At 41.9% G+C, this 14,621-nt stretch overlaps 1 protein-coding gene across 1 annotated transcript; it reads left to right on the top strand.

Moving 5' to 3' along the window:
- Positions 1-11,013: 11,013 nt before the first annotated feature.
- Positions 11,014-14,563, top strand: LOC119798299. Its single transcript, XM_038307693.1, has 7 exons — positions 11,014-11,340; positions 11,415-11,859; positions 12,708-12,745; positions 12,941-13,235; positions 13,895-13,926; positions 14,034-14,307; positions 14,472-14,563. The coding sequence occupies exons 2-7, from the start codon at positions 11,556-11,558 to the stop codon at positions 14,519-14,521; spliced, it is 993 nt and encodes a 330-aa protein (XP_038163621.1). The 5' UTR covers positions 11,014-11,340; positions 11,415-11,555; the 3' UTR covers positions 14,522-14,563.
- Positions 14,564-14,621: the final 58 nt, after the last annotated feature.

The following is a 14,621-nucleotide window of genomic DNA, read 5'->3' as shown; positions in this document are numbered from 1 at the left end:
TGGATGGATGGATGGATGGATGATGGATGGATGGATGGATGATGGATGGATGAATGGATGGATGGATGATGGATGGATGGATGATGGATGGATGATGGATGGATGGATGGATGGATGATGGATGGATGGATGGATGGATAATGGATGATGGATGGATGGATGGATGGATGATGGATGATGGATGATGGATGGATGGATGGATGGATGGATGATGGATGGATGATGGATGGATGAATGATGGATGAATTGATGATGGATGATGGATGGATGGATGGATGGATGATGGATGGATGATGGATGGATGGATGGATAATGGATGATGGATGGATGATGGATGGATGGATGGATAATGGATGATGGATGGATGATGGATGGATGGATAATGGATTATGGATGGATGATGGATGGATGGATGGATGATGGATGGATGGATAATGGATGATGGATGGATGATGGATGGATGATGGATGGATGGATGGATGATGGATGGATTGATGGATGATGGATGGATGATGGATGGATGGATGGATAATGGATGATGGATGGATGATGGATGGATGGATGGATAATGGATGATGGATGTATGAATGATGGATGAATTGATGATGGATGGATGATGGATGGATGGATGGATGATGGATGGATGGATGGATGATGGATGGATGATGGATGATGGATGGATGATGGATGGATGGATGGATAATGGATGATGGATGGATGATGGATGGATGGATGGATGGATGATGGATGATGGATGATGGATGGATGATGGATGATGGATGAATGATGGATGATGGATGGATGATGGATGGATGGATGGATAATGGATGGATGGATGGATGATGGATGGATGATGGATGATGGATGGATGATGGATGGATAATGGATGATGGATGGATGATGGATGGATGGATGGATGGATGATGGATGAATGGATGGATGATGGATGATGGATGAATGATGGATGATGGATGGATGATGGATGGATGGATGGATAATGGATGATGGATGAATGGATGGATGATGGATGATGGATGGATGATGGATGGATGATGGATGGATGGATGGATAATGGATGATGGATGGATGATGGATGGATGGATGGATAATGGATGATGGATGGATGAATGGATGTATGAATGATGGATGAATTGATGATGGATGGATGATGGATGGATGGATTCTTCAAGTGTTGCAGGTTCGTCGAGGGTTGCTGGTTCATCCTTGATGCTTTCGTTTAAAACCATAAAATAAGCGCCCTTTAAAGCACTTTGATTCCATCCGGAAGCTGCAGCTTTTACCCGGAAGTTAATGGAGAACTCCGCCACTGAAGAACTTCCCTGTTTAAGGTCAAAAAGAGCACGAGAGTCAATGGTTTGATCAGTTTCTTGGTTGAATACTTGAGAAAATTCAGAGATAAATCGGTGTATTGACAATTGAGGCTTTCGTCAGAGGCAAACCTTGCCTGAGCCCATTCCAGGGCTCTTCCAGTCAATAGAGACAAAATAAAGGTTATTTTCACATGATCTGTGGAAAAACTGCCAGGAGAGTTTAGAAAAATTAAACGGCATTGAAACAAAAATCCCTTGCAGTCCTTCATATTACCAGAAAATTTCTCGGGAGACTTGGGCGGAACTCTAGTGATGACGTCACCGCCGGTGACCTCGGAGGCGGAACTGGACCCGGACATGGCTGTACTGCTGGTGTGGCGTTAGCTCTGTTCAAGCGGTTAGCATAGTTTTGAACTACTTGGTCTTGTAACTCAATGTGGGTGTTTAACTCACTGAGAGCTTGGACATGTCCATGGATTTGAGCCTCCCGCTCCTTCAATAGACGACGGAGGTGATCTGCTGGGCCTTGTGTTTGGCCGCAGTGTTCTGTCATGATGGGTTACTGAGAGGCCCAAGATGCAGAACACCACGGAGACAGAATAAAAGTTTAACAGGTTTATTGTTTCACAAAAGCACATGGAAATAACACTGGTACTGGTTCAGGCCTGGGGGGCTGGTTCACTGGAGTCTGTGAGGGAGACAGTTTAGTTAGCGTTGGCTCTGTTGAGTTTGAGTCTTTAAGGTTTTCTGGTTTGTACCTTGAGGAGTCCTAATAAAGCCTTGAGGGAGGAACTGTTGGGATCCAGAGATTGTTTCGTTCAGCAGAGTCCGATAACTGCTTCAGCGTCTTACTTCTAGCGTGAAGGCAGACCTTGGTTCTGAGTTTCCAGCTCTTAGTCCTGAGCTGCATGGGAATCCAGAGAAGAGTCTTCAGGTTTGGCTCAGAGGGCAGGCTCGGCAGGTTAAGCTCTTCCAGAGCTTCACAGGAGAAAGACAAGTTTCCAACTGGATTTAACACTGCGGCGTCGAGGCAAGATCTGAAGACAGCTTATATACTGTGGATCCTCTGATGATGAGATGCGCCTCAGGTGTGTCGAAGGCTCAGCTCAGGAGGATCCATGGCGGACTGCTGGAGAGAGATGGAACCTCTCCAGCTCCCAACAACTGCTGTATAAGAGGACCCTTTGTTAAGCAAGAGCAGCATACTTCTCCTCATTAATAAAGGAGTATCTTTTTAATCCAGTTGCCAAACTCACCCAGAGCCATAGCTCTGTTGAACCGTCCATTCCACCTGCTCTTAGAAGGAATGATTTTATGGGATTCTTTATAAATAAGATTGATCTTATTAAAAATAAGATCATTAGCACTCCTCTATCCATGATTGGTTTGTCTCTGGAGGGGGGGGGGCAGCATCTGAGGTAGTCATGGAATCTGAACCGGGTTTAGACTGCTTTGATCCAGTTGAACTTTCAGAGTTAGCAGAACTATTGTCTTCATCTAAGCCTTCAACCTGGGTGTTAGATCCAGTTCCAACCAGGTTATTTAAGCAGGTATTCCCTTTGATCTCCTCCTCCATTTTAGATGTGATTAATCTATCTCTGTTACAGGGATATGTACCAAAGGCTTTTAAGGTTGCTGGAATTAAACCTTTATTTAAACAATAATAATATTTGAACTTTATTGAACTCTCCCTGGAGAAATGTATCTCTGCATTTCAGTGGGCTGCCATTGTGCAGCGCCCAGAGAGCAGTGAGCGGTTAAGGGTCTTGCTCACAGTGGCAGTCTGTGGGAGTGTGGCTAGAACTCAGAACCTCTGGGATCCAAGCATAATGCCCTAACCACTAGGAAACCACTCCCTGAAACTTAAAACGTTCCTTTTTGATAAAGCTTCTGGTTAGTGGCTCAGGTTATCCTGAGCTATCTCTATAGTTCTGCTGCTATAGGCTTAGACTGCTGGAGGACATAGGGACCCCTTTTTCATCATTCTGCTTCATTCTATCTCTATTCTCCCACTCTGCAGAATCTGTTAGTTCAATCTCTAACGTTCTGCTCTCTCTGCTTTTTCTCATAGTAGCTTCATCTGGTCTGTTCCTGTTTGGCTGTGACTCCATCCTGGAGAGAAATATCAGCTGTGCTGCTGCCATCAACACCTTTGTTTCTAGATGTTGGAGCTTGGCCTGTTTTCCAGTGTAGTCCTGTTTCTCTGACTGTGACTAACTGGATGTGCTCTCTTCATCCTGTTGTGATTCTATAGGTAAATTCTATACCCAGCCCGCTGGGAATTTATGTTTCTGATACTTTAAGATGTTTATTGCCCTACCCTGTAGGGGTGGTAAAATATCTTATTTAATCAGATATTATTTCAGCTGTTATATACTGTTTATGACACACAGTCCTACTAACTGTGTGTTAGAACAATAGATTAAAGAGTGATTCGAGCACTAATCATGGTCAAACAGTTATTTCTGCACATACATGGAATAAATTCACCACAACTTCTGTTAAAAATATAAGATTTTATTAACAAAAATCATTCAGCTCCACGTCAAACGTATTTCAGTTTAACACTCTCAACTAAGACTAGTAAAACTCAACTAAACTAAACTATGTACAAAGAGGAAGGGAAAACGGTTGGAAACCAGATTACAGTTTAAGATGGATTCTGTGTTTGAAACCAAAGTTTATCTGGAAGAATTTGGGATATGATCAAATTAGCTTTTCACTAATTTTAAAGAAATTGGAATGTTTTCAGACCAATTCACAATGCAAATCCATGAGGTGAATAAAACATTATTTGGCCAAATAATGTTTTATTGAATGATTTGCTTAATCAAGAACCAATAACCTTTAGTTAAATGATTCTTTACCCTCTTTGAAATAGCTAGCAGCGAATAGACATCAGGATTCCACTAAATGACTCTTGGTCAGACTTGGTAATGGAAATGTAATGAGCATCTGAGGAACACATGAACACTAATGTTATATCAGTGTTTAAATCCTCAGTGAATAAAGCTTGTCTAAGCTTTAGCAACAGCTCAACACATATTCCTGTAGCATAGCGTAGCATGCAGTCCATTCTTTAGCATCAATTAGCGTTGCCTTTACTCATCAGTAAACATATGAAAGGATTAACATCATCAAGAGACATATTGTTTGTTGTGTCCCTAATCATGCCAGACCTGCAAACCTTTTTCCATGTCCATTTGGAGAGCTTGAGTTTCATCCAGTTTTGCAGCTCTGCAGTCAGGGGCTCTTTGTCTCAGTCTCACAGCAGGGGTCCCCTCAGTCTCAAACCCAGGGCATGGTCTTCATCTAGTTTGGCTCTGTAAGTTCTGAAACTCAAGAGAAATGTGTTGCAAAAGTTCTGTTTGCAGCAGTTAGGTTCTGAAGAGTTCTGACTCATCCTTGATGGTTCTGGGGATCTGGTTCCCCTGGGGCCCACATCTCCACTGTGGGCCACTGTGGGCCCCAGCTTTGAGCACAGGAGCAGAAGCAGGCTGGATCAGACCAGGGAGAAAGAGAGAAGAGGCAAAATCCTGTGTGCTCTGTGGTTTTCTCTGTCTTCACAGGGAGGGGGTAAGTTTTCACACCTCTGGTGGCTTCCATGTGACTTGCTGGGGGCTGCTTTTGCTGAAAAAGGGGGGGGCTGCTGAAGTCCCCCAGCTTTATTCACCAAAGCTGCGTTTTCTTCTCTGGTCATCCTATTTCGATAAAATATGGACACTGGTTCCCACTGTCCTAAAAGTATGATCATGGCATATGGCATAACAGTCCCCCTTTTTGATCTGGAAATAAAAGATGCAGTTCTTTGTTTTCAGATCAACAAATAAGTCCATAAAGCCATGATATCTGGAGCGGTGATGAGTCAGGTTCCTGTTGGTAGGAAGAAAGTTCATTTAGGGTTCATATCTTCTCCAGTGTTTGTTCCTGGATGATTTGTTGCAGGTCTGGCAGAAGCTGACCCTATCTCATCATAAAAAAGTTCATTTTCTCCAGAGGATTTGCGTCTGGTTGAAGCAGGTCTGGCAGGAAAGTCTGACCCTGATACACAAATATATACAATCCAAACAAAATTTCCTAACACCTTCATGATGCTGTTGTTCAACCTTCATCATTTCTCAAGTTGTGAAACAAAAGAAAGAAAGGATAAAACAGGTTAAAGTATGTTAGAAATTATCAGCAACTATCATAATCTTGGATATGATAAGTTTTACCATTAGCTTGGAATTGTAGTACCTTGTGATTGGTCAGAGAAGCCAGTAGCTCTGTAAGAACTGTTTTGCAGATCTGTTCTAAGTTTTCTTTTGTGGTTGTTTCTGTAGCTTGTTGATGTCCCCTTTTACCAGTGTAAACCTTTGCTTTTGCATTGTGATGTGAAGGCTTATGACCTTTATTTGGGGGTTCTGGTTTTCGTTCTCTCAAGTCATTAATTCCTTCATCTTGGTGAACCACTGGGGAACTGAATCTGTGTCTGTTTCTGGTCCTGTTCTTTGTTTGAAGGTTAAAGACTCTAAGCTTGCTTTGAAATCTATCTGATTTGAGACGTATTTCCCAAACAAGCTGAGCATATCTGCGAGTTTCCTGCATAGAAAGGTTCTCTATCCTGCAATGCATTTCTACATCATATCGTACACTTTCATGCAGATTTTGGATGAACAATGCTTTAAATGTGTGATCTTCTTCGTCAATATCTGGAGAACTGCAGCCTTCAAAATAAGCCTGTCTCAAGCGAAAGTAATATTCTCTGGGTGTTTCATGTTCTCCTTGGAGAACTAAAGATGTCTCAAGCGTTGCTAACGCCAGATCTCTGTAACCAGAATATTCTTCTCTTAAGGTTTGACAAAGAGCTGAATAACTTTCTCTGATTTTTGGAGGAAGAGATTTTATGAAAACATGGACGCTTCTAGCTGTTGTTTTCCAAATCAGCTTCAATTTCTCACGAGAAGAAGGGAATGGCAAGTCTTTTAGACAGTGCTCAACTTCTTGCAGATAATCAGCTATGTTGGAGTGTTGACTTTCTGGGTCAAAAATATCAATGTCTTTGGCCAAGGATTCAATTTGTTGACTTCTATGGTCACTCGGTGGGCCTGGCCCGTCAGGAAGCTGGTTCTGCTCATTAGGTGGTGGGGGGTTTTGAGCTAACCTTTGATGACACAAGGGAGACTGGTTCTCCTCAGAGTTTTTCAAGGTGTGAACTTTGGCACTTGATGCTCGGTCAACGGAGTGTGAGATAGAGATTGGTTTGCATGGCTGTCCTTTGCAAAATTTTAAACCGCTTGAGTTTACCAAGTGATCTACTTGTTTCTCTCTGTCTGCGGCACTACTTTGACTTTGAACATCTTCAGATCTATTTAGTGTTAACTCAGAGTTTAGAGACTTTGTATCTGCCTCAGGAACTGTTCTCCTTTCGCCTGGGGTGATCTCATGCTGATTCAAAGTCTGCTTGCTTTGTTTATTGCATAGCTCCTCCAAGAGGGGGGTCACTCTTTGTTCTGAGGCATGGTCAGTCTGGCCACATGGGGGTTTGATCTTGTCAGCTCCTGACCATAAAATGTTTGCAGCACTTACTCTGTGGCAGATCATCTGATATTTGGCTTCTAACTCAGAGTACTGTTTAGCTTTTATTTGGGATTTAAGCTGATAAAGATGCGTGAGCACACAGAGTACATCTGTTATCAGAAAGTTTCCATTTGGGTTTTGAATTAAGGTAATTAATTCTTGAATCTTTTCTTCACATAGGCTGAGGTTAAAATTGTTTAGGTTATCCTGCTTTTCTGAAGATAAGTGATAAGCTTTGCAACAATTTGTTTCTGTTTCTCTATGCCTATGGAGCCAATGGTGTGCCCAGAATTGAGGATGCTTGGATCCATTTTCAGCTGATGGCACAAAAACACAAGTTATGAAGAAATTTCAAAAGAACACAATCCAGTCAGTACCCAATATACTTGTATATTTACATATACATATTGTAAGGACTTATTTTTATGTGTGTAGAAACGGGTCACGGGTTATCTTTAAACCTGTGATAACAAAGAAACACTTTTCTTTCAGTGTTAGAAATGCTACACCTTGTTTAGGATTTACCAGCTATTTTAGCGCATGCTTTACCTGTCTCTGAGGATTTATAAGCAGTTTGGCGCAAAGCTTACCTTTTAAGGACTTACAAGCAATTTTGCTTATGCTTCACCCTTTTCTGTGATATCAAAGAAACACTTTCTTTCAGTGTTAAAAATGCTATACCTTGTTTTAGGATTTATTAGCTATTTTAGCGCATGCTTTACCTGTCTCTGAGGATTTATAAGCAGTTTGGCGCAAAGCTTACCTTTAATGTTTTACTAGCAATTTAGCTTATGATTCACCTTTCTTTAAGGGATTTTAAGCAATTTAATTTGAATCCACCCCCTTTTGGTCGGGTAGGACCAAAGATTAACTTACGTTAAATCTGGCAACAAATCTTGTTCTACGCAATATAAAATAAGTGTTTAGGAGTCTTATTAGACTAATAGACAAAGGGATTTAGGTTAAATTTTGAGGCATCTAACCTATTTTGGACTGGAAGTGACTTTGAAATAGCATAACTTGGGAGTTTTCATTTTTTGGTATGTGGTTATAGAAACCACAAATGGCAACATCTAGGTATAGATGTGCATAAATTTTGGTCGAACAATAAGATTAACTTGGGAGTTAAATCTTTTAGTTTTAGTTGGACCAAAGTGATCAGATTGATTTGAATCATCAGTTTTGCTTTGAAGTAAAGTTGGTTATCACTAGCTGAAGAGATATTTTGGAGTTATTAGATTTAGTTAAATGTTCTATATTTTGATGCTCCAAGAATGTCAAAGGTTATATTTTCTTCTCATATAAGCTAAGACATTTAGTATTGGATTCTTAAGTTGTGAGTTTAAGATTTTATTATTGAGTGGTGAGAGCTGATGTTAATGCTCTCAATAATGGCTCTAAGTTTATTCTCATATACTGTATGTGCAGAATGACTGTTATATTCGATGACCACCAAACTGAGACACCAATTAAATGTTACATTCAATGAGTCCAGCAACATGGGACGCTAAATAGATGTTACAATTAATGGGCCCACCCAGGGACGCCATATTTATGTTGTGATTCTATAGGTAAATTCTATTCCCAGCCCGCTGGGAATTTATGTTTCTGATACTTTAAGATGTTTATTGCCCTACCCTGTAGGGGTGGTAAATATCTGATTGAATCAGATATTATTTCAGCTGTTATATACTGTTTATGACACACAGTCCTACTAACTGTGTGTTAGAACAATAGATGAAAGAGTTATTCGAGCTCTAATCATGGTCAAACAGTTATTTCTGCACATACATGAAATAAATTCACCACAACTTCTGTTCAAAATATAAGATTTTATTAACAAAAATCATTCAGCTCCAAGTCAAACGTATTTCAGTTTAACACTCTCAACTAAGACTAGTAAAACTCAACTAAACTAAACTAACTACTATGTACAAAGAGGAAGGGGAAAATGGTTGAAAACCATATTACAGTTTAAGATGGATTCTGTGTTTGAAACCAAAGTTTATCTGGAAGAATTTGGGATCTGATCAAATTAGCTTTTCACTAATTTTAAAGAAATTGGAATGTTTTCAGACCAATTCACAATGCAAATCCATGAGGTGAATAAAACATTATTTGGCCAAATAATGTTTTATTAAATGATATGCTTAATCAAGAACCAAAAACCTTTAGTTAAATGATTCTTTACCCTCTTTGAAATAGCTAGCAGCGAATAGACATCAGGATTCCACTAAATGACTCTTGGTCAGACTTGGTAATGGAAATGTAACGAGCATCTGAGGAACACATGAACACTAATGTTACATCAGTGTTTAAATCCTCAGTGAATAAAGCTTGTCTAAGCTTTAGCAACAGCTCAACACATATTCCTGTAGCATAGCGTAGCATGCAGTCCATTCTTTAGCATCAATTAGCGTTGTCTTTACTCAGCAGTAAACACACAATATGATTAGCATCATCAAAAGACACATTGCTTGTTCTGTCCCTAATCATGCCAGACCTGCAAACCTTTTTCCATGTCCATTTGGAAAGCTTGAGTTTCATCCAGTTTTGCAGCTCTGCAGTCAGGGGCTCTTTGTCTCAGTCTCACAGCAGGGGTCCCCTCAGTCTCAAACCCAGGGCATGGTCTTCATCTAGTTTGGCTCTGTAAGTTCTGAAACTCAAGAGAAATGTGTTGCAAAAGTTCTGTTTGCAGCAGTTAGGTTCTGAAGAGTTCTGACTCATCCTTGATGGTTCTGGGGATCTGGTTCCCCTGGGGCCCACATCTCCACTGTGGGCCACTGTGGGCCCCAGCTTTGAGCGCAGGAGCAGAAGCAGGCTGGATCAGACGAGGGAGAAAGAGAGAAGAGGCAAAATCCTGTGTGCTCTGTGGTTTTCTCTGTCTTCTCAGGGAGGGGGTAAGTTTTCACACCTCTGGTGGCTTCCATGTGACTTGCTGGGGGCTGCTTTTGCTGAAAAAGGGGGGGGCTGCTGAAGTCCCCCAGCTTTATTCACCAAAGCTGCGTTTTCTTCTCTTGTCATCCTATCAGCATGAAATATGGACACTGGTTCCCACTGTCCAAAAAGTATGATCATGGCATATGGCATAACAATCCTCTGACATGGGAGCTGGCTCGGAGCTCGTCTGCCTGGCTGTGTGTTTCCTGGACGGGGCCGCCTGTGGAGCTGGTTGACAGTTGCCTTTTGTATCTATGCTTCTTTTTCTATGTCTGCTTCTGTCTCCTTGAACCCCAGTGGGCCTCAGCAGATGGCCGCTCACACTGAGCCTGGTTCTGCTGGAGGTTTCTTCCTGTTCAAAGGGAGTTTTTCCTCTCCACTGTCGCTACAAGCATGCTTAGTGTGAGGGATTGCTGAAGAGTCAATGAGTCGATGCAATCAGCTGGTTTTCCTTAGATAGAAAACTTTGAATCAATCTGACTGGATGATCTGGTGAACTGGAAAGTGACCTGAGATGACATGATGTGAATTGGAGCTATAGAAATAAACTGAATAGAACCAAATGTCGCTGCTCAATTCAGTGGATTTTGTTTTCCCAGATCTGGGGATTAATTATAACAGTTTACATGCTACTCTTTTCCTAAAGATGTTTAACTGTATTTTCATTTAATAGCAGAATTCATCATCCACCTTATTGTTGACTGTTATAGATTGAAGGGCAGTGAACTCCCCTCTGCTTTGGCTGCATTTGTGTTTGTTAATAAAAGTAGGAAAGAACGAAAAAGTTTGTGTTGAAATAAGAACACCAACAGCAGTTTCTCTCTGGTGGATTTTATGCTAAAACACGTCGTTAATTCAGTGACGTTACTCTTTTAGAGGAGAGTAGCTGGAAGTTTTGCTTTAGTCCGAGTGGCGATTCGTCCCAAACACATCCATCAAGTAAAAATATAAAGTACACTGCAGTGATAGTACTCCTAAAAGTACATTTTGTTCAAAAAGTGATTTAAGTAGATCATCATTTCAGACAATCCAGTGAAATAATAAAACATATTAACATTATTAAAGATGTAGATTTAATTATTTTATATAAAATAACTTTGCCTGAAAACTTCGTAAATCCTGATCCTCCTCCTTCCTTTAGTCTTTAACAGCAACAGTCTTTGGATTGTTGGATGGACAGTCTTTGTCTGGAACAGACTCCGACTTCTCACTTCATCTCCTCAGGTTTTAAAGATGGAGTCTGATGTTGAGCTGCTGCTGGAAACGCTGACTGGAATGACTGAGGAGGAATTCAAAGTCTTTCAGGAGTTCCTCCAGAGGGAAATACAGACCTACGGGTCAGCTGTAGACCTCAGAATCAGGCTGCACAGGGCAGACCCCGCGAACGCCGTGCTGATGTTGGTGGAGGCCTGGAGAATGCAGTCTCTGGATAAAACAAAGAATATTTTAAAGGAGATGGGGAAGATCAGTCTGGTTAAGAAGCTGTCAGACAGCAGACCAAGATCCAAAGGTGAGCTTAGAAAGATTAACAACCAAACCTCAGCGTTTCCTTTTATTTAATAAATGTTTCTCCACTTCTTTTAGAAACAGAAATTGATAAACTTCCAACTGCACTCATCCACAAAGTAAGCATTGTCTGATCTGAGGAGTCTCCAGACGTCCAGATTAAGATAATCCCAGAGTTCAGAGGTAACCAGATGAAAAGCTTCCTGTCTGGAATTGAACATGTTCTTCTTGGTTCAGGTGGCATCGATGGCCGCTGCCAGAGATCATCTTTCAGAAATACTGGGGGCTCTAAATCAGGAAGAATTCCAGCTCTTCACATGGTCTCTGCAGTTCACTCTCTTTCAACGGGGTCTCCAACCTTTTCCATCTAGCAGCAGGTTGTCGTTGAAGAAGGAGAAATTACCGGATGAGCTGTTGGTTCGATGCGGCCGACAGGCCGGGGAGGTGCCCGCCGAGGCTTTAACAGGCATCAGCATGTCTGATTTGGCTCACAGGCTGTCAGACGGCTGCCCAAGAGGAAAAGGTGAGTCAAACCCGATCTGTAGTAAGAATGGAGAGGCAGTGGAGATACGAATGATAGCATTTCACACTTAGTGGCAGAGAGCAGCTCCCTGATCTGAACATCTCCTCGTTCTGCTGGTGGAAGATCTCAGTCATCCAGGAAGTGATGGTCTGTAGAAGATGGATGCTTCCTTCCAGTTCTCCTCCAGAAAGGTGTTTCTGGTTTAGTGACCTGCTGGAGGAGAGCTTCACAAACAACAGCAGCAGTTCAGTTTAATTCTGCTGAAGAACTTTGGGTTGGACTGAAATCTGACTGGGAGCCACAGTGGGATACAGAGGGCTCACTGGAAACCAGTTTAACACGAGTGGCACAGTGTTGAACATGGTTAGCATAGGAACCGAGGGTCTCCATCACCATGACAACCAGGAGGTTGTCAGCCTGTAGCGTGCGGTCTGGTCCGGGCGGCTGTAGCCTGTCGCTCCGAGCTTCGATGGCCTCCATGTCTGCTAAACCAGTCTGTCCGTAGCAGCTGCTCCATGTTTGATGATCTGATTGCTGAAACATCTGAACACACCAAGGCAATCATCTGAAACCTGCTGGATGATCAGATGCTAATATCTGTCTCCTTCCTACTGTAATCTGAGGTTCCGTTTGAACTTCAGCCCGTCTTCATCCATCCAATGTTCTGCCTAATCCCCATGATCGGCTGATTTCATATTAATGCTAAACACCGAGGATAAACCACCGCATGCTGCTGATAAACTAGACACATATCGATCATTTCATTATAATTCTGTTAATCTGATGTTGTGGGGCAGGAGGACTGAGCCTCGTTCTAAACGGATCTAGTTTATTTTCTCTATCTTCAGGGAAACAGGAAGTAATTTGGCCTGAACTGAACGACAAAGTAAGTAAAGTGATTTTATGTCTCTGTGATCAACCTGCCTTTAATGCAGCGATGGTTTTAAACATGAGGAATTTGTCTCTCTGACAGCAGTAATGATAACAATCAATAGATGATTTAGAAACCAAGGTTAATCCAACACTGTTTATAAAACGAATCATAAAACCTGGGAGTTATTATAGTGATTCTTTCTTCTAGGTGGACCAGTTAGAGTCTGTGATCCAGAAGCTGATGGATAAACTGGCTCAGCTGAGTCTAAGAGAACTGGAGGTTGTGAAGAAGAAAGCTATGTTTGAGATGCGTTTAAACCAACAGTGTTTATACCCACAGAGTTTACCTTTCTGGTTTCCTGCTGTGATCAGAGACCCATTTGTCCTGATGGTTATACTGGTTCTGGCTTACGGCCAACAATCTGAGGATAAAATATCAGACTTTTTAACTCCTCCGAGACATTCTCCTCTCAGACCTGGAAAGTCCAGCTCTGAAACTGAAGGTGAGACGATTTTAGTGAACAGATGATGAACAGAAACATGCATCAAAAGCAAAACTAAAGGCTCTTATTGTTTTCCTTCTGGTTTATGGTTTTATGGGGCGACAGTGGCGTTGGATGTAGGAGTTTGCCCTGAAATCGAAGGGTTGACGGTTCAAGCCCCGACTCTGACTTTCAGTGTCGTTGTGTCCTTGGGCAAGACACTTCACCTGCTTTGTCTACTGATGGTGGTCAGAGGGACCAGTGGCGCCAGTGTACGACAGCCCCGCTTCTGTCAGTGAGCCCCAGGGCAGCTGTGGCTACAATGTAGCTCGCCACCATCAGTGTGTGAGTGAATGGGTGAATGAATGTTGTGTAAAGCGCTTTGGTCAAGTCTGCTGACTTGAATAAAGGCGCTATATAAGTACAGGACATTTACCATTTTTAACGGCCATATAAACCACTGGGGTATAAATCTGTACAGTCATGCCTGCCAGAGTTTGTCACTGTTAGCTGCTGTTTCACAGTGAAAGTCCAGACTTTGACTAGGCCACCTAAAGCTACTTTTGTCTGGTTTCTAATCAGGCCATGACTGGATGCAATCAGCTGGTTTTCCTTAGATAGAAAGTTTTTACCAACCTGCCTGATTGATGGTACTGAATCAGATTCTGTTCTTTCCTCAGTGGATGAAAAACGATCAGCTTTGATCCGCAGAGTGAGTAACATTCATTCAGTGTTAGAGAGACAGGAAATGTTCCCTGCTTGCTGCTGCTGACCTGGATCTAATTATAATATCTTCTGTTAATCAACCTCATGTTCCAGGTGGCGACCTTGTCAGCTTTAAGACAGCTGCTGGTGGAAATACTTACTGAGCTGAGTGACGATGAGCTCAACGAATTTACAGCGTCACTGCAGGTAAAGGTTTGGTGGAGTATTCCTCAACTCTCGTTGTGGAACAGGTCAGATAGATCAGCAATAGTGGATCTGATGATGGAAGAGCTGGGCCCGCGCTCTGTAGACGTCACCAAGCAGCTTCTCACAGAACTGAAGAGGACAGACCTGCTGCAGAGGTTCCCTGCATCCCCACAGCATAAAGGTAAGGACAGCCCATAATCTCCTTAGATTAGCTTAGATTACCTGAGCTCTGCTGTTCCATGCAGTCATTTTTTTTATTGTAAAGTCGGGTTTACAGTGAATTAAAGGTGTTATTGCAGCGTTCCTGCATACAGTAATACAGCCTGGTATTCTTCCTTTTCCCAGAGAATCTGTCTGTGGAAAAACCAGCGGATGCATCGGTGAGTTTGACTTAGAGACTAAGACAGATTTTATTTTTTTTGTTAACACAAGTGTAAACAAAAATACATTTCATTAAGAACAGCTCTCTAGACTATTTGATTTTTTAAAGTCCAG

Source organism: Cyprinodon tularosa, unplaced genomic scaffold (assembly GCF_016077235.1).
Source record: "Cyprinodon tularosa strain WSP-4 unplaced genomic scaffold, ASM1607723v1 ctg618, whole genome shotgun sequence".
NCBI lineage: Eukaryota > Metazoa > Chordata > Actinopteri > Cyprinodontiformes > Cyprinodontidae > Cyprinodon > Cyprinodon tularosa.
Note: the sequence above shows the minus strand (reverse complement) of the source record. Positions and strands in the feature narration are given on the sequence as shown.